At 39.0% G+C, this 25,714-nt stretch overlaps 1 protein-coding gene across 3 annotated transcripts in view; it reads right to left on the bottom strand.

Annotated features, from left to right (window-relative positions):
• Window positions 1-25,714, bottom strand: part of MYLK (myosin light chain kinase) — a 212,298-nt gene that overhangs the window by 141,530 nt on the left and 45,054 nt on the right. For all 3 annotated transcript variants that reach the window (XM_013171240.3, XM_048072380.2, XM_066999193.1), the window contains exon 2: window positions 7,764-7,921. In XM_013171240.3, coding sequence (XP_013026694.2) covers window positions 7,764-7,913 — 150 coding nt within the window. In that variant the 5' untranslated portion in view covers window positions 7,914-7,921. The remainder of the gene's footprint in view (window positions 1-7,763; window positions 7,922-25,714) is intronic.

Below are 25,714 nucleotides of genomic sequence, written 5' to 3'. Positions count from 1 at the left end.
GAACTATGAACTGAGATTTCTTTTGGCTTAAAAACCATGATGAAGGCAGGTTTGTCCCCAGACACTATGCAGTGAGCTCTGGCAGCTATGGCACAGAAATATGTGCTATTTCAGGCACACACTAGAGATTCAGTAACCTCCAACAATGTAGTGATAACGTCCTACAGACTGAACATTGAAAACTAAACTGAACACCTATGGAAGTAAAACCTTAATTAACTACAGAATTTATTTATTTATTTATTTATTTTTAGTAGAAAAAGAAGTTTATAGACACAAAGAGCTTACAGGATAGTGAAAACATTTTTCTTGAAATTACTACCTAGTGTACATCAAAATTTTTTTCAAGCCTGCTTACAGATCTGGTCTCTATTCTGTGAAATCAGTATAGCTATTTCCCTACCTTGAAGGATGAAAGAGCACTGAGCACTCAGAAATTAAAGATATTTAAACTCAGATAAAATCCATAGCAGTAAATTTGCTCTGAAGTCCAAGTGCCATGGTTAGTACATTTTCATACCTGTTGGCAGCAGCATCAGCAGAGTCACTGCTGTTCAATGGTTCCATGTTATCCATCTAGGATATCATTTTCACAAGAAATACTCTCTGAGGAAGAATTCTGAGCATTTTACTGAGACTGAAGTCTCAGAAAAAGAAGGACATAGTAAGTCTACAGGCTGCTTTACAGTAGATTATCCTTTTTTATTGATATAATTTACCTGGTTCCTTCATACTATAGGTCATACCAGTTCACCTTAAAGGTTTTCTCCTACCTGCCCCAACTTGTGCTCTTTGAGCCTGCTTGTCACACCAAGCAGCTTTCTCCAGCAGCGAGACTGAAACATTTATTTAAATAAGGAAGCACAATGCTACATGATGAGTGTTATTGCCAATGGAGTTGACCACAACAAAGACATGCACTAGCTCAGAAGAGGGAAGGAGTCTAGCCTGGAAAAGATGATGTTATTTTTCAAATTAAAAGCAGAATTGAAAAATCTAATTAGACTTAACTGAAATTTGAGAGATTCACAATTAACCGTCATGGGACAAGAGAAATAAGAAGATTTATACTGACTGCTTTTTTTGATTTTTGTTTAAGGACTACAGAAAAATAACAAGCTCAGAAGTCCCTACCGAAGAACTCTATTGTCTTCAAGATCAACTCTAAACATATTCTTATGGGTAAATCCTTAAATAACCACACTTGCCTTTCTTAGCTGATCCAAAGCCATGCATTCCGATAACACATAACAGTAGTGGGTGATCCCAAAACAGATGTCTACAATAAAATTTCCAGAATCAAAAGTTTGTTGTTCTCCCTTCCCCTCATCTCAAACTGGGAGCAGGTAGATTCAATTAAATCACATGATTTTTATTGTCTTGTTCCTCATGGGATTTTCATTGCATCCATCTAAAAATCCAAAACAATTGGAAGCATGTTAAAGTAAAGACAGAAAGAAAAGTTACTGGCCAAGAGCAGCACAAATGCATGTTCTGGCTTCAGTTAAAACAATGCTTGTTTGTGTAGGTACAACACAAAGTCAGAGATTCTCTCTAGCTCATATGTAAATTAGTTGAAGGGCTCTAAAATCATCCTTACTAGATTCATTATTATTATCAAAACCAAAAACAAACAAACAAACAAAAACCCTGATTTTTATGTTCCTTTAATTACAGCAATTGCCAACAAGTCAACCAAGAACGGGAGCCAGTCTTCCTGCCATTGCACAGAGTAGCTCCTGTTCACAAATTATTCTAGATAAACAATTAAGATGGGCAAGGAGATAAAAAGCAAACAGAATAATATATATGATAGTGGCAAATAGCACATTTTTTCCATAATTTGGGGGTGGGTGGGTTACTGAAAGCAGTCTCAAATACACACACACAAAATCAACATTGTGCTGAAAAACGGCAATTGAGGGTAGGGATACTGTATATCCAGTCTTCCCCCATCATGGCCTCTTTCCTGCTTAGAAATTTTGTCTGGGTGGAATTTCAGAATATTTAACGTTGTCTAGGATTTCTGAATGTCTGGCAGCTTGGAACAACTCTGCAAAAGGTCTGACCAAACTGAGCTGCCAAATATCCAGAAGTCTTGGCTGTTGCTTCAGCACGTGCACAGACCAATTGCAAGGGACAGTGGACTACGTCCAGTACTTTGGGAATCATTGGACACACTGCACACATACTAAACAGACAATCCTTATATACCAATATCTGGAAATTCCTGAATATAAACATGATGGCCGTGGACAGGCAGACAGGTAAGGAGTGAATTTCTGAGCTGAAGAGATTGAAAGACAGAATTGGAGCTAACAGCACCACAACTGTCCAAAATCAAGAAATTTCTTGAGCAGTAACTCCTACCTCTGCAGGTTTTCCTGAAGGAAAAATAAGCAAGGGAACAAAAATAGGTGTCCCACACACGGGTGCTTGTATCATTTGATGAAGTGTCTTCAAATAATTCTGTATGCAGATAACGCCATATGGGAAAACAATTGTGACTGAATCCCACTTTAACCACTTCCTAGCAGGGCAGCAGTCTCCCATAAAAGCATGGATCTTTCCTGAGTTTCTTCCTCATACAGCTTAGAACAGTCACCCCTCCAGGAAGTACAGATCCAAAACCACTGGCAGCTTCATGCAATTAGCTGCCTGGTATGTTTTGTAACAGAAAACATCTCATGCCAACAGCAAAGGATTTTATGCCGTGTCATCATCTTCTGTCATCATGTGGGCTTCTCTCATTTCAGATTCTGCCATCTCAAATCCAGACATACAATGTAATTAAGGCATACTTCTGGAGTGTCTGCTGACTGAAACTTGAAAATGGAGCACGCGTTTGCAGCTTAAGTCCAAAGCAAAGGGCAAATGACAAAGGTTTTGCCATGAAAAGCTGGTACAGCAGCCAGAACGTAACAGGTTGGTTAGATCTCAGTTTTTCCCTTAGAAGGTAGTCATTTTCTCCATTGTCTCTTGTTTCTCCCTGTCTGATCTCAGACAATTTCCTCAGGCAACATATTTCAAAGAGTACCTGTGCAGCCAGCAGCAGCAAAAGCAGCTCAGACATTGGCAAGTTCACACATATCATTGGCCTTAACTATGATTCAAACAAACAGACACAGGTTGGGTGTTGCAGAAGAAGAATGACAGAAGGAAAACAAGAAAGAATGTTAACCACGGGCAGGATTTGACATTAACCTGGCTAGTCTTAATATTTACCATTCAGCTCCCTTATTTGAGGGAGGATCGAATGGGAACAGCAGGACAATAACTACTCGGTGGGCATCAAGCTCTGAACTACATACCCCAACATCTGCACAAACTCTGAACTACATCTGTCAATACATGACTTCTAGCTCCCCCAGATTAGAATACCAGACTAGATTTAGTACGTTGACAACTTGGTTCTGGCAATGGACCATATATGATGGTTCACATGAAGCAGAAAAACAACCCACACTGCACTGTTGCCAATTGTGCAATGCTTTATCCAAGGAGAAAAATTCTTTCCTGACCCCTAGGCAATCAGTCTGTGGTCCGTAGCATGACACTTGGCTGTTCCTCTCAGGCAGAGCTGTAGCACAAGTATTCTTTAGGCTCGTAAAATTAATGACCATCAATACTACCCTCAAAAATTATACATACATGCAGCCAAAGCAGGTTGAATTAACTGCTAGCAGCAAGCAAATGCAGAGGTTAATATCACTCTGGACAGGGAAAGGTTTGTTGGAAACTGACTTGTCAGTTTTTACTGCTTGACACTCAGTGACGTTAGAGTAAAGAACAAGAAGTGTTCATGCTATAATTTTGATGTGCTCAGTCCGTTGCTGTTTAAGTTCAGCAAAATTATGTATGGGCAGCTAGTCACATAGTTACTCTGCTTCCACCTACACCATAAGCAGGTGTAGACTCAGGGCAACATTCAAATAACTGCTAAGTTCTACAGTTCATCCAGTGATATACAGCTGCATTAGAAAGATACACAAAAATTATTCAATATTGCAAAGCACTGATAAATATTCCAGTGATTCCAGTTTCTCCATCAGAGAAGCAAACAGCTTAAAACAGAGCCTGGTAACATTTTGGCATGCTCTCCTGTTCCAAAAGTATCTTAAAAAGTACTGACAGACAAGGTAGAATGCCTTAGCACATGGCAGGGGTTACTTCCCTGAGCTGTTCATCTCACATAAGACATGCAATGGAGATCTGCCTGTCAATCAATTGCGAACCTACAACACAATTTCAGAATAATCTGGGAAGATTTCCCCACCAAGCACCTCAGCAACTGACTGATGAACAACTTAGCTGTCCATGCAGCAGAGGTTAGCGGAGTGCCTGGGGAAGGTAACCTTGTTTTAGCCTAAGTGGTTCCACTCCTCAGTCAGATTTCCAGGCCAACATCATGTTCATGTACTTGCAAGTTGATAAGCTAACATTTTACCCCGAGATCACATTAGGAAACTGAGATTTGCAGTCAGACATAGATAAACTTGCTGAGATTTTAGCAAGAAAAGCAGGGCGGTAGTGGGAGGAACAGAAAAAAATATATTAATGTTAATGGCAATTCCAATTCCTTTCCACTTCCCATTTCCTACATTTATGGGCTATTTCTCAATTTCTACTCTCTCCTTGATCTTCAATTGCCATTTCACACAATTTGTCTTACATGCTGTTGGAAAGAAAAGCAAAAAGTTTGACTCCAGTGCTCCCTCTTTCTTGTTCACTTAGTGAAAGTACAGGATCACCACAATAACAGATTTATATCCTGTCTTGGATTCTCAAAATGTTTGTTCTTTCTGATAAGACAGATTCCACTGTGGAGGAACTCTTTGAAGAAAATCTCCTGTCTAGCCATTTTTAAAACTTTTTATTTTTCTTTAGCCTAAGTCTAGTTTAATATTTATACTATGTGATGAAGCAGAGTACCAGCAACAGACCCTCATAACATCTGTAGCTTATTTTCCAGGATAGAAAAAACTAAGTATGTTCAGTAGCTACCTCTATTACTAAATCATATTAATTTCTGTCCTTCTGAACCTCTGGAACATTGAAGTAACGGAAGAAACTACATTCTACAAAGTAGCTAAAGATGGTCCCAGATGATATGAGCTCTGAGGCTGCAATCTAGAAGGACTGCAGCTATTAAATGACGGTGTCCTTCCAAACTGTGGCATTGTGTCCCCCCTCCCCCTATCCATGTTACTAGACCAGGAACACAGTAAGACATTCATTTGGACCCAGCAGTTATAAACAACAGAACCAAACACAAGCTCCCCAAGCACTTTACATTATAAACAACAGATCGCACAAACTCAACTTTTATAGGCAGTATAATCATTATAAAACTTGTTTTTCTTGCACAAGATAGTAAGGAGAACATGCTGTGCTTGTATTACTCTGTATTTCCAATTATTATAATGTAGGTTTTTCTCCCTCCCCCAGATTTGCAAGCTTGTATCTCAGCCTCCAACTAGAGTTGATTCCAGGGAATTTGGAACTAATGCACAATGATAAAGATTGGCTGTTTTATGTCTACAGCTGTGTTGTATGCTTCTCAGCTGCATTAGCTGAGAGAAGCAAAACAAAGCTGCACTACGCAAATACCAGACAATACTCAGTGCACAGCAAGAGGCTGAAGTGCCAAAGACAGTGGCTGTAATTACCTATCTTGGCTTGCCGAGCCATGGAATACAACATAAGGCAGTCTATCTGCCACAAAGTAATTGCAGATCTCATATGTATTTCAACAAAGCTGTAGTCTCAATGCTCAGCACTTAATAAAGCACTTTAAGCAATACAGGTTTACTTCATCTATTTGACATGCATTCAGCCAGTATATTATCATCTGCATTTTAAACACAGAAAATTAAAAGATTCAGCCATTTTCATATAGCAAAAAGGTAGAAATGGAATTTAGATTTTCATCAAGAGGTTCAATCCAGAACTTCCATCAAACCATCATTCCTTCAAGGATCTTAAGTTGTTAAGTTTAATTAGTATTGACTTTGTGTATTTTACCCAAGCTACTAAAAACCCTGCATAGTTTACCCTTCCCATGTTCAAAGCAACTCTAAAAAGGGGATGGATATCCTCGAAGAATTAATATTTTAAAGCTAGCTCTGAAAAAAATATTCAAAACAGTGATGGCACTCTAACTTGTAAGACAGTCAATTTTACCACTGCTTTCTTTTGAAATAATAAAAAGTCTGCAGAGTGAACGAAAAATTGGAAATACCCTACTTGAGTCTTTAATTAGGAAACATAAGAAATGTAAAACTAAAACTTAGCAACATCACACAATTCAACTTTCATTTCACTGTACTGTTATTGCTAGTTGCAGTGCTGTCTGGAAGAACCAGTTGTGGTTAGAATAGTATTGTACACAGGTATCACATAAATAAAGTAGCAACATGCCATCTTTTCACTGTTTGCAACCAATCAAGGTGAAATAATGAGAAAAAAAAAAAACAGTAAGAAAGAGGATGTTCATTGGGACCAGCCAACATTGCACACACAGAGAGGTACTCTGGTTGGTATTCCAACATTCCAAGAAGAAGTAGGCTATTTTTGAAACTAAAATCAAATAAAATAAATATCTAAATGTTTGATTAAAAAAAAAAAATCTGCTTTCTGGCTCAAACGCTTCCATCATTTTTTTTTTATTTTTAATTTTTAAATGAAAAATGATGACTTTTCTTCAAAAAGTCAATTCCAAGAACTACTACTGAGTTTTAGTTTTGCACTTAAAATTTGACATACTCCAGGAATTTTGTGGTCTGTTCCTGGTGGAAGTAAATAAATAATTAAATCCTAGCCTGCTTTTGCATAAATAAATAAGATATATATCAGATGCCCTCTACTGGCCCTCTGTTTAAGTTAGTTTCAGAAGTTATAAATTTCCCAAATTCCTTTTAGCTTTTTCTTTTGTTATTGTAAAGTTGCAGTTTCCTGCCTCTATCAGGGAAATCCCACTACTTCAAAGATTAGAACTGCATTCAGTTTGATGATATAGCTGTCAGCACTCAATCAGAGCATGACATGGACAGGAGGAAGCTGAAAGGGTTAAGAGGGAAAACTGACAGCCCCAGGAGAAAGATTTGGATCAAGGGAGAAGAAAGGAAGATAAACAGAACAAGTACGAGACCATACCAGGGTTGAAGCATGAAAAGAATATGGATGCTGGTAAGGACAATTCAGTGCCTCAGTTGTGAGGCAAAGGGGAGAACATGGGATCCACATATGCCCACGCTCTGCCAGTCTGTCCTCTGAAAATGCTTTCTCCTTTCAGATTAGCTACACGTATTGCAGGTGGTGCAGATACAAAAAAGTCACAACTCGCTTTTACAGATTAGTAGCTTAACTACCAAGAAGCACATGTAACACAGTTAGCTTTGTTCTACACGTAAAGCTTCAGAAGCAGGCAACTTTGGGAGGCATCGAGATCGATATGCAGTAGGAGAAAATATGCTCTCTGATTAGAGACAGCTCCTGAGGCAGTTTTCCACTGATACTTAGCTCAGTGCCTAGCATGCTCATCTAGGTTAACTCAGCACACTGTCAGGTTTTGCAACGCTCTCCTCTACTCAGAAACAGACCTGCCACACTCCTGCCCTCTCAGGAATGGAAACACTGGTGTATTCTTCTTAAGTAGAGGTCCCATATTGAAGAGGCAATTTCACTAGCTTTGCAGACTATGAGGTAGCCTCAGGAAAAGGCGCAACCAAACAAAGAAGCCCTCCATCATCTCCATTTCTTACCTTTCCCTCAAATCTTGCGGTGGCTCCCAGCTGCACCCGGATATTCCGAGGAGGAAGAGTAAATGCTGGTGCCTCAGCAGGAACTGAAGGGCTGAGTGTCAGGGAGGTTTTGGATACTCGAGTAGTTGTCACCAGTTTCACATCCCCCATGATGTGGACTGTAAAAGAGAAACACAAAGGGTAGTGTAGAATTTACGACCATTAATTACTTACAGTTGCAGCTAAGAACCAGATCAGAAGCAGATTGTTCTGTATGTATGCTATATGCATATACATAGAGTCTTCAGCCTGAAGAAACAAGTGCTATTTTTTGGGTGGGGAGCTGAGACCCAAGAAGATTTCCTGGTGTGCCTACAGTTGTTACAGGGTCACAGCCTTGAACTGAACTCACTTTGAACTCTCCAGTCCCAGGCCAGCTCCTTAACCAAGGAGTCATCCTTTACAACTACATTAAATTGTAATAACTTACTTCAGGAGGATATTTTTGCAATATGACTTTGATTTTCCTGGCCTGGAATACACCAAAATCAATAAGTCTCAAAAGCAGAGCCAGTGTTAAATAAGTCTTATGAAATAAAGAGACCAAGAGACCTCTGTTTGCACTGGAGTTAACTTGTGAGTGGGAATGTGGAAAATCTGATTTTTCATATCATGCTTTCAAGATCTTAAGAAATAACTGGATATCTCCCTCCAAAGTACTGCTAGTACATAACAGATACTTTTGCTGAAATTCCAAGTCTCTGCTTTACTGCAAATCCTTCCACAGCACATAGACTAGTAAAATAGCACCAAATTTCTTGCTACAAAACTGGCACTTAAGAAATCTCTTTATAGATATCTGCTTCAGAGATGATTCTTCTGCTACACACCTCATACTTCCCTAAAGAAAGCAAAAAAAAAAAAAAAAAAGGAAAAAAAGGAAAAAGCACTATTATGTTTGTTAAAAAGTAAAAGCTCAGGTTTTCCAGAAAAAAAAAAGTAAACTCTCACCCTCCTGCTAATTTCTTGAATTGTCTGCATAAATTAGATGCCCCTCTGTAAAATGTCTATTTAATAGACAAGTTTAACAAAGAATAAAACTGAGAAATGGCTTGACTAACCAATAGATCATGTTGAACCTATAAAGAACACTGGCCTTGAAACAGTCTTTTCGATCTCAAGACCACTGCATATTTGCAGCTTCTGCAACCAACAATAGAACCTATTCCATGAGTTTTCCCTTGCAACTCTTTCTGAAAACCTCCAGCTTTTCTCTGAGTACAGAGGCTGAGAAGAGCATTTTTCAAAACTGGCTAGACAATTTAGGAACACAAACCTCATTCATTTCTATTACGACGTATACTCTGCTGTCATGTGTGCTTCGGAAAGCCAGTCTGAGAACGTAATACTTCCATCCAGCACACCTGACATGTTCAATAAACATACAGTGTGACAATCTCAAGAAACACCTCTTCATTGTTAAAAAACTGTTTAAGAGGGGAGCTCCTCTCTTGGAAGTTACTAGGCTGGAAGTCAGATGGCTAATCTAAGCTACTAGTTTTGGCTCCTTCACAGTCAACAGAGAGAAAGAGGCACAAACAAAGGTTGTTTTGTTCTAAGATGAAGGAACCACAGAGCTTTCTTGTTCACAGTGTGCACCTCTTAGAAACCATGGTTTAGAAGGCAAATATTTCCAAGATATCAGTTAAATTATGTATGTACACAGATTTTCTAAAAGTACTTTAAAATTCCTTCCTCAGTCTTTCTAAGAATCTAGGTGACATGGGCTTTGGATTTCTTCTGGAATGGTGTTAAGGTAACTTTTCTGTATACCAGCATGCAAAAGAAACAAGAAAGCCCTCTAGCATTTTTAATGATCGAAATGCTTAGACCAACATGTAAATGGAATAAAGATGACTCTCTAACCATGATGCAAAGTTTTAACCTGTAAAAAATTACACAAGAGCTAATCTTGCAGAGAATCTGTGTACTGGCAGCCAGTCACTTGAGAACTCAACTTAAGTCTCCCTTTCTAGTGTAAATAACTTTTCAAAATGAAAGGAAGGAAGGGAAGGAAGGAAGGAAGGAAGGAAGGAAGGAAGGAAGGAAGGAAGGAAGGAAGGAAGGAAGGAAGGAAGGAAGGAAGGAAGGAAGGAAGGAAGGAAGGAAGGAAGGAAGGAAGGAAGGAAGGAAGGAAGGAAGGAAGGAAGGAAGGAAGGAAGGAAGGAAGGAAGGAAGGAAGGAAGGAAGGAAGGAAGGAAGGAAGGAAGGAAGGAAGGAAGGAAGGAAGGAAGGAAGGAAGGAAGGAAGGAAGGAAGGAAGGAAGGAAGGAAGGAAGGAAGGAAGGAAGGAAGGAAGGAAGGAAGGAAGGAAGGAAGGAAGGAAGGAAGGAAGGAAGGAAGGAAGGAAGGAAGGAAGGAAGGAAGGAAGGAAGGAAGGAAGGAAGGAAGGAAGGAAGGAAGGAAGGAAGGAAGAAGGAAGGAAGGAAGGAAGGAAGGAAGGAAGGAAGGAAGGAAGGAAGGAAGGAAGGAAGGAAGGAAGGAAGGAAGGAAGGAAGGAAGGAAGGAAGGAAGGAAGGAAGGAAGGAAGGAAGGAAGGAAGGAAGGAAGGAAGGAAGGAAGGAAGGAAGGAAGGAAGGAAGGAAGGAAGGAAGGAAGGAAGGAAGGAAGGAAGGAAGGAAGGAAGGAAGGAAGGAAGGAAGGAAGGAAGGAAGGAAGGAAGGAAGGAAGGAAGGAAGGAAGGAAGGAAGGAAGGAAGGAAGGAAGGAAGGAAGGAAGGAAGGAAGGAAGGAAGGAAGGAAGGAAGGAAGGAAGGAAGGAAGGAAGGAAGGAAGGAAGGAAGGAAGGAAGGAAGGAAGGAAGGAAGGAAGGAAGGAAGGAAGGAAGGAAGGAAGGAAGGAAGGAAGGAAGGAAGGAAGGAAGGAAGGAAGGAAGGAAGGAAGGAAGGAAGGAAGGAAGGAAGGAAGGAAGGAAGGAAGGAAGGAAGGAAGGAAGGAAGGAAGGAAGGAAGGAAGGAAGGAAGGAAGGAAGGAAGGAAGGAAGGAAGGAAGGAAGGAAGGAAGGAAGGAAGGAAGGAAGGAAGGAAGGAAGGAAGGAAGGAAGGAAGGAAGGAAGGAAGGAAGGAAGGAAGGAAGGAAGGAAGGAAGGAAGGAAGGAAGGAAGGAAGGAAGGAAGGAAGGAAGGAAGGAAGGAAGGAAGGAAGGAAGGAAGGAAGGAAGGAAGGAAGGAAGGAAGGAAGGAAGGAAGGAAGGAAGGAAGGAAGGAAGGAAGGAAGGAAGGAAGGAAGGAAGGAAGGAAGGAAGGAAGGAAGGAAGGAAGGAAGGAAGGAAGGAAGGAAGGAAGGAAGGAAGGAAGGAAGGAAGGAAGGAAGGAAGGAAGGAAGGAAGGAAGGAAGGAAGGAAGGAAGGAAGGAAGGAAGGAAGGAAGGAAGGAAGGAAGGAAGGAAGGAAGGAAGGAAGGAAGGAAGGAAGGAAGGAAGGAAGGAAGGAAGGAAGGAAGGAAGGAAGGAAGGAAGGAAGGAAGGAAGGAAGGAAGGAAGGAAGGAAGGAAGGAAGGAAGGAAGGAAGGAAGGAAGGAAGGAAGGAAGGAAGGAAGGAAGGAAGGAAGGAAGGAAGGAAGGAAGGAAGGAAAGGAAGGAATAATTTTATCCTGATTTATCACAGAAACCATATGAAATCATAACATAACTTTAATTGGGAAAAAACCGCTTGTATTCCGCAGGCAACAGAGATGAAATCATAGACTTCTTTCTTTTCTAACAAGTTGATGTAGCACCCTAAGAGACAGAGAGTGACTGTCTCTCCCAGCTGTAGTTACTCCAATGAACAACCAAAAGCTTGAGAGAAGTATTCATTCAATTAACTGTTCTTTCATTAAGGACAATGCTCCAAACTCAGTTCTCAGATAAAACTATAATTTATCCCAGCAGACTTTCCATCAATTTCACAGCTGTAAACTGATTCCTACCAACCTAGTATCTGTCAGCAATTTTTTTTTTAGATTGATTTTTCTTTGCAGATAAAGAACACACATTTTTCAAATCACTAATTACTATAAATATCAACTGATCTTTTATCACTTTTGGTATTTGACACTGATAATTTTGTATCTGCCTACATTTTTTGAGTTGGCTTTCATCCTAAATTGTATTTCTCATTCTCTTTTCTTCTGTTCTCCTTCAAAACGTGCTTTCTTTAATTTCTCTTTTCACAAACGATCTTGACTGTTCAACATGCTCAACTTACTACTCAGTCTTCAGATTTTCTTCCCAAATGTTCTCCTCTGCTAAGCTACCCATTTCCTTATCCTATCAATGCCAAAATCTGCAATGTCCCTCTAGCTGTGAAATCAGTGATGTCTCTCTAGCTCTTAACCAGCAAATCAGTCTGCCAACACAAACCTACAATTAAAATTTTCTGACCACTTGCAATAGTAACGATGTGCCAGGTATAATGCAGGTATGATGAAAATCTTCTCCAGTCTGAAGATGTTAATACGTTTGATTCCATAACAAACCAGTAATAAAACTTATCGTTCTACACATATCTGTATCAACTTCCCAGAGAATTTGAAAAACAAACAAAGAAACAAAACCACCAACAAGCAACACAAAACAAAACAGCAAAAAAGCATGTACTCCCTAAACCGTGTTAAAAAATTAAAACTGCAACAGCAGTTGAAAAAACTAAATCACCTAGAATCCAGTTCAAGCTTGATATTCACCTATGTAAATGGAACTCCATTTTGGCAAATGCCATTAAAATGGCCAAAACAACTGAGAGAGAAGACCACATGCACTGCAGATGTTCACAGGACAATTCTCTAGGGTCCAAAATGTTCAAGAAGTGTCTGCCCCTATGTACAATGCACTGCTTATGCAGGACAACTTTAAGGAACCTTGTTAGGCAGGACCCCTGCTCACACACAGAAACCTCCCCATGGGGTTATGCTGTGAGACAAGATTCAACAACTATATGAAGGAAAGCCACCAGCACATGCCTGGAAAACAAGCTTCATCCAACATACGCTCATCCTTCAAGCACCAACATGCTCAAGTATGTATGGACTGCATTGGACAAGAAGTCCTCTGGCTGGAGAGATCATCTGAAGAAAAGACTGAACTAAACTCCAACAACATTTTTCCACTGATTTGTCTGGTTTTTCAATTAAGCTCTACTCTATGTGGATTTAAAAAAAAAAGGGGGGGTGGGGAAGGGGAAAGATAAAAGGAAAGGGAAAGGGAAGAAAAAAGAATCAGAGTTGGGAGAAAGAAGCAGAGTAGGGCAACTAATACAGGCATTCGTACTGGTCAGGTTACATTTCTTTTGCATGTTGGTAATATGCCAGAAATCGTCAACAAATTGATGCCTAACATTATAGTGAGACTGTAATGTGTAAAATAAAGTAATAGCTAGTCTTCTGCATAAGGACATCTTGTGTGGATTTAAGTTTTTATAAATAAAATGTCTAAAAAGGATTGAATTTACCAGTGAATATTATCTCAAGTCAGCACAAGCAGTTTTCTAGCAACATAAGCCTCTAATCATCCACATTTAGCAGTCTGACTTTAATTAGCTGTGTATGCTGAAGATGTTTCTAGCAAATAATTAGGAAGTATTTTTTCAGCTTAGAGGATGTTTAACAATTATGTTCCCAAACAAATAAATAAATCCATGTTGTGCGGTCTGGTGTTAATATGGAACCACTATGTCCAAATATTTCAAGGAAATAGTGTTCCAAAAAACAAATCTTATTCAAGCTTAAAATTTGATAGGCAGGAAAAAAATGCAGGCACTTAAAAACTATGGAACACATCTAACTGGTCGTCTTTTATGTAAGGAACTTTCTAGAATGAGCCTCTCCCTAAGATCTTTTTCTTAGCAAGCTTGCTGCTGAATAAGATTTCAAAGATGCTGCATGAACTCCTAACATTTCATTTCACATACTGTGCACACCTAAACTATGGTCTTTAAACAAAACCAACTGTAACTGAAGTTGCAATACAAACATTGTGGTATTAAACATAAAAGAAAACCAGCATGCAAATGTTGGCTTGCAGGCTAGTGATGTGGTTAGACAGCATTTCTAATCTGGATTTTTTTTATTCTTAATCTTTTCTAAAAAGCACATAAATCCTTACAAATTCTCACAGTGTGCCCTCTAATCTTTCTAATACCAAAGCAGACTAATGTGTTTCAAGCATTTTCTTCTGGGAACAAATCTCTGTCACTCAATACTCTGCTCACAAAAATAAACCCAAAAAAGCAAACACTGAGAAATCCATCTCATAGTTTTTCTCATCCACTTAGTTTATATATGTAAATACTTACCATCAGCTCCCTACATAACCATTTAATTATACTAATTTCCTTTTACCAAGTCCTTCCTCCAAGGCAGAAGAAAAATGAGTTGCAGAGAGGGCGTGTGCGCGTATGAGAGAGCGAGTGTGTGCAAATGAGAGGAAACCAGAGCTGCCAGTTGAAAAGCCTTTATTGGACTTACTGATATTGCAACTCTGCTTAGTGCAACGTAAGCAGCACATTTTTTCTTGCTCCAGCTTTTCTGTTATTTTAGCCAGACTGCCCTCAATAACCTCTGAACCATCTCTGAAATCTGGACACTATCTTTTGAGCTCTTTAAAAATAGGAGCAAAAGGCCAGCCCAGGGGTTGGAGCATTTGTCTGCTCTTTGGGAGCCCTGGTTGAATTCCATGCTCTGTAATGGGACTGCCTGCATGACCTCAGGCGAGTCACTAAGCCTCTCTTTTGCCATGGCTCCCCATTTGTGAAGTGGGGATTATTTACTTCCTTACCGCAAAGAAGTGCTATGAGGATAACTATATTAGAGGGTGGGAGTCAGGCTACAGTAACAGAACTATATAAATAGCATAGCCAGAAAAAAAAGGGGGGGGGGGGGGGGGGGGGACAAAATTACCATAACTTACAGGAAGCTGGATCTCATTATAGATTTTTTTTTTTTTTTAATTAACCAATGGGGTGATGTTTTCAAAAAGCATGCATTTTAAAACACTAGGTAAAATTTACTCCCTTACACAGATCACTGAATTCAACAGTTTTGCTAGGGACTAAATGTCATCCGTTATGCTTTAAAACCTTCGTATTTCAGAACCTGCTTGACAGCTTCCACTGTTCACACACCTTATTTCCTCTCTTACGGTTTCTTTCTTTGGCACAAGGACTAACATGTGGTTACCATACACCTATACAAATCTGAACACACTCTCCCCAGAACTACAGAAATGAATTTTTGCAGCCATGCGACTTGCGTCTATCTTTTCAGTCTTACCTTACAAGACCACATAAGGCAGTATCCTGTCTCCTCTCAGCCAATGGTACCCAAGAAACGGCATGCAGGGAGAATGATAAACCACAGAGGACCAGCAAAGCAATTCAGGTGATAAAGTCACGTGTGGATTTAGCAGGCAAGAAGAGGCAGAATTGGAACAGAAAGCAAGGAATTCGTAACCCCACCAATCACAGCCATGCTCTAGGCAGCCTCTCCTTGTATCAGCCCTGTCTCAACTTGACTGGAGTTTCTTCTTCCATTGCCTCATAAATAAATGACCATCTTATTCTCACTGGTTCCCTGCCTACCCAACCTCTAGAAAAGCCTTTTCATCATAAAGTTATTCAGGGTGTTTTCAACCCAGACCCCAGAATGTTCAATCATTTTCCTAGTAAAATTCAATAGCAACTATTAGCCATGCCAGTAGGAACAGGATTAGACGCCAAACCTTCACACACAACTCCATGTTCCAAAAATTTTGCAAGCTTAAGTTTTGGCAACGCCATGCGTGTAAAATCCCTGAGTATGTTCCCACAAAGTGCGTTTGTGTAACTGTCCTACACAAATGGGAATTACAGGCCAATTTGTGATTTGTGCAAAAGCTTTGCTGTCACTTCATTGAGCCTAAAAAAATCCAAGTTACAATTTCATTTGGGACCATTATGTCAAAGACTTTCCCAGAAGTAAGCAAAGTCTTCAAATCCGATTATTTCAGTGCCTTGTATTTCACACTCAGCAAGTCAGCTGTGAGGCTTTGCATCAGCAAGAATCTTGGTGGTACATCAGAAAAAAGACAGAACAGGTTCAAACTCTTCCAGGTGCTCATTTTAACAAAATACTATTGCAGCCCATGTATGGTATTTCAGACACAATAATGTTCTCCAGGCTGCTTTAAAGACTGAAATATTGTCAGCTCTAAAGAAGATGTATGTATGTGAGACTGTGGTGGAGAGCTTGAACTATTAAGTACAGTAGGAACTTTCTGAAATGAAGCTAGGTCATTTTCTTTCTTCCTTCTCCCAGATCTTCTCTTTACCTACTTGCTTTCATGACGAAGATGAAACAAAAGCAAACAAAAACAACGGTGGTGTTTTGTGGAAGATTTCCTTTATTTTACTGTGTCTTGGGCATCCCTGTAAGAACAATGACAATTCCTACCTATTTTTTCAGGGCTGCTTCAAGGCTTAGTTCATCAGCTTTTATGGAATATGTGAATCACAACTACTGTAGAAGTGTCCATAAGTAAAAGTGGCTAACCCCATGTGACTTATTATTTAATATTTAACCTAAAAGCAGCCCTCTTTGTTGGAATGTCCATAAAAGAGACAAAAAGATACTGTCATATGGTTTGCATGACACAGAGAACTGAACCACTTTTACCAGATAAGGGTTAAGAGAATCTGTCTATCTAATCAAGAAATTTGGTCCTTCTTTTAGATTTGCGTATCTGTTGCAGCATGGGCTTTATCCTGCAATTGTTTCCATGATACAATCACACATCTGTGTGAGGAATTTCATCCTGATCTTGTGAAAGAGAATAATTCAAGATGATGCTAATTGACATTTACTTATATGTAATTTTATTAGAGCACTAGAAGGCTGGTAGTCAAACATCCTTAATTACTTATATAAACCATAAAAAAAAAAAACACCCACTTTTTTCCAAACAAAAAGAAAACCACAACCTCCTTATCCATCAGTTTGTGCTGCTGAGCCAGAAAATCACTATCAAGGATGCGTGTTTCTTGCAGATACTGCCAGTTGTAACCATGCTCTAATTTTCGTCAATTTAACAGTTCTATTTAGGGTACTTGACCATCCCAGGCCCACTAAGCTGTGGTTACCTGACTTGTACAGACATCTAACTTCACCTACTGTCAGTAGTCATGTTGCTGAAACAAACCACATCTAACAAGAGCCGTGATACCTACTTTTGTATAATCACACCTTAATGGTTTATTGCTATATTAAAGTAGCTGCAGAGGGTATTTCAGGTATAAGGAACGATACAGAAAACCATATGAAGAGAGAAAGGGATGTGTGCCTTTGATAACATATATTTATCTTGATTATAAACAGACAGGCTACATAATCCAGTTATTCCATAACCACTGAATGTTAAAATTTAAGAAAAGAAAAAAAAAGATACACATTACAAGCAGCTGGACATGCAACTTAAAAGAATGCAATGGCATTTTAAGGCTCAAAAACGTTTAATTTGAAACATCAGATTAAGGAGCTGTAAATCAAGACAGACCATAAGAAATACAACTTCTTTGCAGCTGTTATCTTAGAAGAAATATGAGCAACTAAATGTGACATGTATTGGGCAGGTTCAGTAAAGCACCCATACCTATGAATTATTTTATAGCAGCAAATTGAAGCCAGAGGGAAACACAGATGGCAAACGGGATGCAAGCTGGGCTTGTTCTTGCTGATTCCAAAGTGGCTTCCTATAGAAGAACATTGTGGAGGGTAATTCAATATGACTTCAAAACCTGCTACAGTTCTAGTTTACAAGCAACGTAAAAAGAAAAAAAAAAAAAAGAAAAGGTAAGACCTACAGAAAGGTTTTCAATGTACTAAGCAGCAGATCACTGTCAATAAAGTTCTACTATTTATTCTATAAGGATCATTTTCAGTACTCAGTATATACCAAAATGTAACACATTAGACTTGGAAAGGTTTGGACTGAAAGCCTAAATCTGAATTTCATCATCGATAACCGATATCATAAAAGAACAAATTTCTAAAGATATCTTTTGTGGTCCTTAAGAAAGAATTTTCAGGATTTGCTGAGCAAGCACTTGGTACAATTTCTGAAGAAAAAGATTTTGCCAGTCATCATCTTGCCAATGAACCTTTACATTTAATTTTCACCTTACATAATTTGTTTCACAAGTACAGAAAAGAACTGGTAGAAGTTGGTGTTGATGATAGAAACATGCATGAGATAAGTCAAAGATCTTCCAAAATTCAGGGATATTTCTGGGTGCGGAAATGACCTTGATCACTGAACAGCAGGACATTGGACTACTACCCTGTTTTTTGGAAGAAGGAAAGTGGTAAGGGCAAAATTGGACTCATTATCTCAGGGGAACATAGAACCCTACCTAGTATTTAAGGAAAATCTCCTTTCACTATTCAAACAGTACAGAGCTTGTGACACCTTTAAGGAGAGCAGTATTTAAACTCCCTGTCTGTTTAGGAACACATTGCCTTCAGTCTTCGGGCTGTACTTCAGATATCTAACCCCCACTCCACAGTCACTGGCCAAATCCATGAGGAGTGCTTGTGGGGAAGAAAGTTAATTCATTCCCGTGTTCATGATACACACCTGCAAAATGCCATCACTTTCTAAAAATTCAAAACAACTGTAGCTGTTCTGGAGTTGGGACAAAAGCCAGCGTGCCACATGGAGAGGTAACTCCTTCTTGTCCATCTACCCACAAAGACGGACCTGATGGGATACACTGGCAAATGAAAAGCAATCTGGTTTGAATGGGGAGCAGGCAGCAAAGCCACAGACTCATGGGTCCAAACCAAAAGAGAAACACACCAGGACAAGCACTGGCACTAAAACTCCTGGGTTGGAAGGGGAACCACAGCAAAGACTGAAGTTTTCTGGAGACAGTTTTAAGCAGCTGTTTTGAGAGCCAGCTGTATGTTTCAAAAAATCTTCTCTATCCCAAATTAGAGCAAAACCTCTCTCCACCGCAAGACTAAACCAACCATTTTCCAAGTTAAAAGCACAACTTCTTATGTTTGTAAAGGTACCTACAAACAAATTAAAAAAAAATAAAATCAAGATGTCAAAACTCCAAGGACTGAATACAAAAATAAATCTTTTAATATGAAAGATAAAATCTATTTATTTTGTAGTTCCCATTTTCTGAGTGCATGGTTCAGAAAGGCTCTTAGCAAAACTAAAAAGTTTAATTTTAGATGCAGCTAGCATGGGACAAGTTTTGTAAGTTTTAAATAATAAGCTAGCTTGGAAAAAAAAAAGACAAAAGCAAGAGCTGATTGACTTGCCTAGTACTATACAGCAACAAGGGACAGAACTTGGGAAGTGAACATTTTGTTTGAGATACTTCATGAAACATGTCAAGACAGGCAACCTAAAAGAAGCTAAGATTATTTTCTCCTGATTATTCTTGATTTACCATTTGATTTAAATAAAAGAAGATTCATAGTAAAAGTCATGTTTTTGCAACGTCTTAGTGGTGGTAGAACATTATGCTAAACCAGTAGTTTACAGCAAAGTTGTCTTCTCTCTTTTTTTTTTTTTTTAAATTATTTTTCTTTCAGGTTCCACTTTTCAAAGAGTAACCACAAGATTAACTTTCCTTGATGGTGATACTGCAGGTGGCCAATTGCTGTTGCCCATTTCCAAGCCAGTAGGGCCATAAAGTTGCATGAAAGGTGAGTCATGGAAGATTTGTGGTTCATAAAGCACAGAATATTTAGCCTCCACATTTTGCTTTGTGATTTAGTTTCAAATACAGCCAGAACTCAAAAATGAAAAAGAGACCCAAGTCTGCCAAGTTCTATGCCATTTGGGAAAATGAACACATGCACTGTACTGGCTGAGGTGTGTGAACCCCGGGGTAGCATTGGAAAGAAATCTGTTCACTTCAGCCAGACGTAGACTGGGCCATGAATAAACACCACTAAGTTTCAAATTATGCTGCAAATACTTAATACTAAAGGAATTAGGTTCTTCGTTTGAAAGAGCCACCGGTTCTTCATGCTGAGATACTTTGTACAAGGCCAGATTCTGTGCTGCCTTCCATTCTATGAAGTCCCATTAACTGTCAGCACAAAACCTGGCCCATAAGCTCTCCCACAAGTTTATTTTTTCTGGAAACTGCAGTTTTGTTCATGTATGCAAGCCAGAATTCTCCAACAATCATCTGTTACACGTCGATCTTTCATGACGTATTTGGCACCGTAAAGCAAATAAAAACACTACCTTAGTGAAAAAGTGATGTGAGATGGGCTATACAATGACAATTTTTTATTTTTTTTAATTTTAATTACCAAAGAGGCAGTTGGTTTTATTTCATAAAAGCACCTAAATTACATGCAGAACTTACTGCTGCAAGATGCTCCAGAAAGCCAGCCAATTGCAGGCTTGACAAGAACATCTCTGTTAGATTGCAGAAGAAATCTTTCTACAGGGATGACAGCCCTCACAACTTCAGGATAAAGCAATATGTACTGGAGAGAACAAACTCCTTGTTGGTCCACAATGTTCTTTCACCCACATTACTTATCAGGCACAGGACAGCTTCCTATGGCCTTTTTCTTGTCTCTTTTCATAGAAAGAAAAGAAGTAAAAGCTTCAAGAGTGCCATCTCAAAGAGATCTATACCAGAGACTATGAAAAAATTAAAGCAGTCCTTATATGATGAAATGTGAGCCCCTATATGCATCATTTGAGCTGGAGACTTCTTTTCTAGTTTACCTCTACTGTACAGGTTTTAGCAATGATGTAACCAAACAAGAGCAGCTTCTAACACTGAAGCCACCCACCTGCTCTTCTTGGAGCTGGTTAGGTTCCATATCCAACACTGCATGCTGCACTCAAAGCTTGAACCAGCTAGAGAGTTTTAAAACTAGCAAATAAAAGTTGTCATAGGTTTTTATAAATTCTTGTGTGGAGAAATTCCCCAATTGGGCCCCACTAAGTGCAAAAGTTAAGCTGGTAATTATATTGAAACACTTAACAGCTTGCTGCAAAGAAAATGAAGAAAAATTAATTCTCAATGGGAAATAAGACCAGAAGTCATAAGCTTTTAATTGTACCAGGGAAGAATCAATTTAGACAGTAAGGAAAATGTTTAAGAATTGAAGCAGACCTGGAAGAGATTGCTTAAGGAGTCTGTGGAGTTTTCAGTGCTGGAAGCCATACAAATGTCCGTCAGGAATGACATGTACAATTGATTTAGCCTTGGACATGGGAAAGACTGAATGGCCTTCTGAAGTCCCTTCCAATCCCATGACTCTATGGGTCAGCTGACAACTGATGTTAAATTTGGAATATAATATAGGACTTTCACATGCTGGATATGGGCCAGCAAGACAACTATTACTCTGTAGAGAACACTATAAAACTGAAAAGAAATGACTGTTATAAGGTGAAAAAAATCAGCCTATGAAAACCACAGCAATATCAATATATAAATCATTAACATTGAAGGGCTTACAAGAAGGAGGGAGACAGAAGGAATTTGGATTAATCTTACTTAAGCGCCAGTTTGCAAATCTCAGCCAAATGTCCATTTCTGATAATAAGCAAATACAATTTTCATTTGAGACATGTAGACATGAAGGCAAAGAAATTAGTGCCTTTAAAGACATTTCCCATTTCCAACATAAAGAAGCTGCCCTGGTACATTCAAACACCTTACTGTATAAAAAAAACTCTTTTACATGCTTACTGGGCTTGCAAATCAGATAGATGCAGTAAATTATACAGATTACAACAGATTTATTCAGCTGTGTTCCACAAAAGCACACATTGCATGGTCTTGAAGCTATCATCTTAAAAGCATACGTAAAAGAAGATTCATATGTGAAACAGTGGTTTGGAGCCCCTTCACATTTCAGTGGGGCTGGTATGAGCAGAAGACTGGTTGGATTCAGTCTGAGATCCAAGTCTGTCCTGACTGCTCTGCTTCCTGCTGGAAGACAAGCCCAAGAAGGGCCCATTTTCCTTCTTCTGCAATGGAATTTCGTTAGGATGGTCTTGTCAGAAGATCTGGGCCCCATCCAGAACTTAACCCCTCTTTACATTGTATCAATGCTCAATGAACATACCAACCTTTACTCTTTAAGGAGGGAAAAAAGTGGTATAAATAATAAAATCAAAATCCTTCCATCATGATCACAAAGCACAAACTTTCCCACTCCCCTTTAAAAGGCCCGGGTGGAGCAAGGTTTATCACTGCAATGTCCTGATGAAGATGTTCAGCAGATGCTTGATCCTGTTTGTTACCTCAACTTATCTATCACATTGACAGTAACAGGCATAAGCTCTCCTCACTGGCAGCAAAAGATAGGAGGTAGATACCTCTTCATGCCACTTCCAGGCAGAAGGGATGTGTGGCAAGGAGAGAACAGAGAAGAAAAGGAAGGACTGAGATTACAAAAAAAAAATAATAATCAGGAATAAGAAGAAAATTGACAGGAGACTAAATTAAAGACAATTCTGAGGATGCAGAAAATCACTGAGGTGGGGAGAAGAGTTTGGTCACAGGAGAGAAAAAAAAGAACATGGGATGAAGACTTTCAAAGGCCAACTAATTTTCAGCTGAACTGGCAGTGTGGCTGAGAGTCACAATGGCTCCACTGCTGAATCTTGTCTTTAATTGAACTAATTTCAGGATACAGTTACTCACTTAATTTGTTTAGTTGCCAGTTTAGGGCAAGTCTCCTTTATATAACATCCACCAAACTGCTCTGAATGCCAATACTGAAAATGAGCAGGTCAGACAGACACCAGTTATCTGAGTGTTTATACAGATGTGAATAAAAATGTGAAACATTGATATTAGAAACAGATAAATGTATTATTCACTTTTCTAAGATACAACATCTAAGGATATTTTTCAAAAAGGAAAAAAAAAGCTTGTTCTTCAAAAACAACTGGCACTTCACATCACATTACCTTTTTTGTATCTCTCTTCTATATATAAAAATTGTTCATGTTTTCTCTATTCTCTCCATTTCCTTTTTCTTTCAGGGATTTCTTCTTTAATGATAGATTAAGAGAAGCATCCCTCTCTTCTCCTTAAATTACCCCTCCCCAACACCACATTGAGATACTTACGCTTAGCAGACTAACATATTGAATCCCTAACCAAGATGAAAATTTAATCTCTCTCCATCAAATTTATTCTCACAATCTATTTCTGCCAAGGAGGACAGAAAGTAAAACCCAACCAGTTTGTTTATTTTTCTCTCTCTCTTTTTTTTTTTTTTTGTCTTCCTGAGCACATATTTTATTTTAGAAGTAATGTATCTGAGGTAAACACTAGACAAAATAACATTGACTCACTTCAGTTTCACCAGAGGCAGTAGAAAGACTGCCAGTTCCTTTAGTGGCACCTGAAGAGGGAAGGAGGCCCAAGGCAAGCTCTTCATTTACAAGCACCGGCCAGGAGACTTGTTGTGCTCATTACAGAGCTCTGCAGTCTCTGAAGGCCAATTTAGAACTGGGCACACTTCTAAACTCTGCACAGAAGCTCTAAACCAGATGTGCCTTGGAGGACCATTTATCAGTCAAAAAATTGTCTAAGTTTACAAAATAAGAACACATTAAAAGTAACAGTAAGCCTCAGTTCTAGGTGTCTGTGAAAGGTTCTTAATTAACCTGGAAATAACAAAAGAAATGGGAAACCTGAACTTTGTTTAGTAGTAATGGGATTATAAAAGTTCAAGGAATTTTGTAAAGCTTGTGGAGAAGGTTTGAGAAAACATCAATAAAATCCATACCATTTTTCCCCATATGCAGAGTCTGTTCTCCTCTGTCGGGAAAACCCAGAAAGTCACCCTAAGAAACTATCACACACAGCATCAAACTGGAATCAGAGTTCTGCAAACCACAAAAATCCCCTTTCAGATAAAAATCCCCTAGTCTAGAAACCAACACTATGAGGGTAAGGGAGAAGGACAGAAAATTGCCTTTCCCAGTGGACCTCCAGATGCAACATAGACACAATTCTAGGAAAGGGTGGTTTGATCAGTAGTGCAAGACAACTTCTTTTCTTGTGTACGTTTTTAAAAGAGAGACAGTCATTTCCAATAAAAGACAGTTAAAAGGATAATCCATATCAAGAACCAGTAAACAGGCAGCAGAAATCATAGCACTGAAAACTGCAAAGGTACACAAACAAAGTTCACTGGTCTTGCTGAGGAAATTCCTGGAATATTTGCACCTCATGTGATACATATCCAAGTCTGTTGATCTTGGAATGCTTGGGCTTGAGTTTTAAAAGATGTCCTCAAAAATCACATGCAAAATAATTGATTGCTGAAAGAATTTTGTGAGAACAAACACTTAGGAAGAGAAATCAAGCACTTAAATATGCACTTTTTTCTTAGGGAAAAAAAAAAAAAGGAAGAAAACTGAGTTGTACTTAAGGGAGTCAGAATGAGAATTTTTTTTTTATTATTATTATTATTATTTAAACATCAACTATAGGTTCTGGGAAATCTAGTTGTGAAGGAGAGAAAAAGATAAGTTAATTAAGAAAAATAAGACCATATGAGTATACAGACTAGATGTGTGTACCACAACTCCAAATCAATATGACAATATTCTGACAAGTATCATCATATATAAATCTCTCACCGACTGTCTCTGGGGTCCACAAAAATAGGAAGCTAAGATGGTAGCGAAGGCACAAAGACCTTTTCGCTCAGCACATCCTAGGCTGGCAGTGGAGTTCCTGGCTTGCCACAGTATCAGAGCTTGTATTGCCCAACAGCCAGTGCTCAGGAGAACGTTACATGCTACAGCACAGGAAAAGTTCTCTGATGCCTCAAATACTTTTCCCACAAATCCAATCCTTTGCTACTGTTCCCAGCGGCCAAGGACCTCTTCCCTGTCAATATATCTACACCTTCCTCTCCAGTGTTGCAAAATATTCAGTTAATTATTAAATGATCTATTCACCTGTGCTTCTGCTTAGGCAATTTTTCACAGTATCTTACCTCTGGCTACTCCAATGAAGCCACAGCTATATTAGGTTTATAGGTGTCCCCCTGCCTCATCAGCTACATCTCTCCGATGCATCTTTTAGCTGCATATCTGAACTCTCAATGACTTTAGTGAAGACATAGAGAAAGTTCATAGAAGAAGCAGGACCCAGTTCTATTGCTGGCCTTGGGCTCTGTGAAATAGTGTTTTGTTCAGTTCTTAAACAGCTGAACAAGAACTGATCTAGGAAGTTGTGCCTTTCCCATGTTTACCATCTGCTTCTTTCCCTGCACTTCCTCACAGCAGTACTCAGTCTGTTGAACTCTGTTGAAAAGCTCATCTCCTGCTTTCTGAAGGATTATTTTTTTTCCCCTCCAGGGTGTGCATGATTCAACTTAACGGTTATTTTCCTTAATACCTTCTTGATTCCTTGCATCACTGTGAGATCTTCTACTGACTCTTCCTGTCTTTTCCATCTTTCCGCGGCAGAGATACAATGTTGCAGTGACATCACTGCTGGATGCATATTTTACAGACACTACTACTTATTACTGAAACAATAAATACCTTACAGTGCACTAGACTATTTAAAATTAAAGGTAAAGCACAGAAGCCAGACAAGCACAGGTAAATAAAGCTTATTTTTTTTTTTTTTTTGGATTGGTATTGTCATGTTTTCATAAGGGACGGGAATCTCTTAGGGTAAGAAGCTAAGTTTGCAGCTGGTACAAATCAGTATATTTTCATAGGGTCACAAAAGTGAACCAGTGTGCACTGGCTGGGGATCTGGTAGCACATCTTCTGTAAAAGTTTTGGCAGCTCAATGTAAACCCATTAATCATGAACTACAGTACTACAGTTCTGTGAGATCTGCAATCACAATGACCTGGCATTATTTATTCTATTTCTTATCTGGCAGGAAAAAACAGCCTCTAGGAATCTGCCTGGTGAGGTACAGG

The sequence above is a fragment of the Anser cygnoides genome, chromosome 6 (assembly GCF_040182565.1).
Source record: "Anser cygnoides isolate HZ-2024a breed goose chromosome 6, Taihu_goose_T2T_genome, whole genome shotgun sequence".
Taxonomy (NCBI): Eukaryota; Metazoa; Chordata; class Aves; order Anseriformes; family Anatidae; genus Anser; species Anser cygnoides.
The sequence above is the reverse complement of the archived record's forward strand: the minus strand, read 5'-3'. Positions and strand labels throughout refer to the sequence as shown.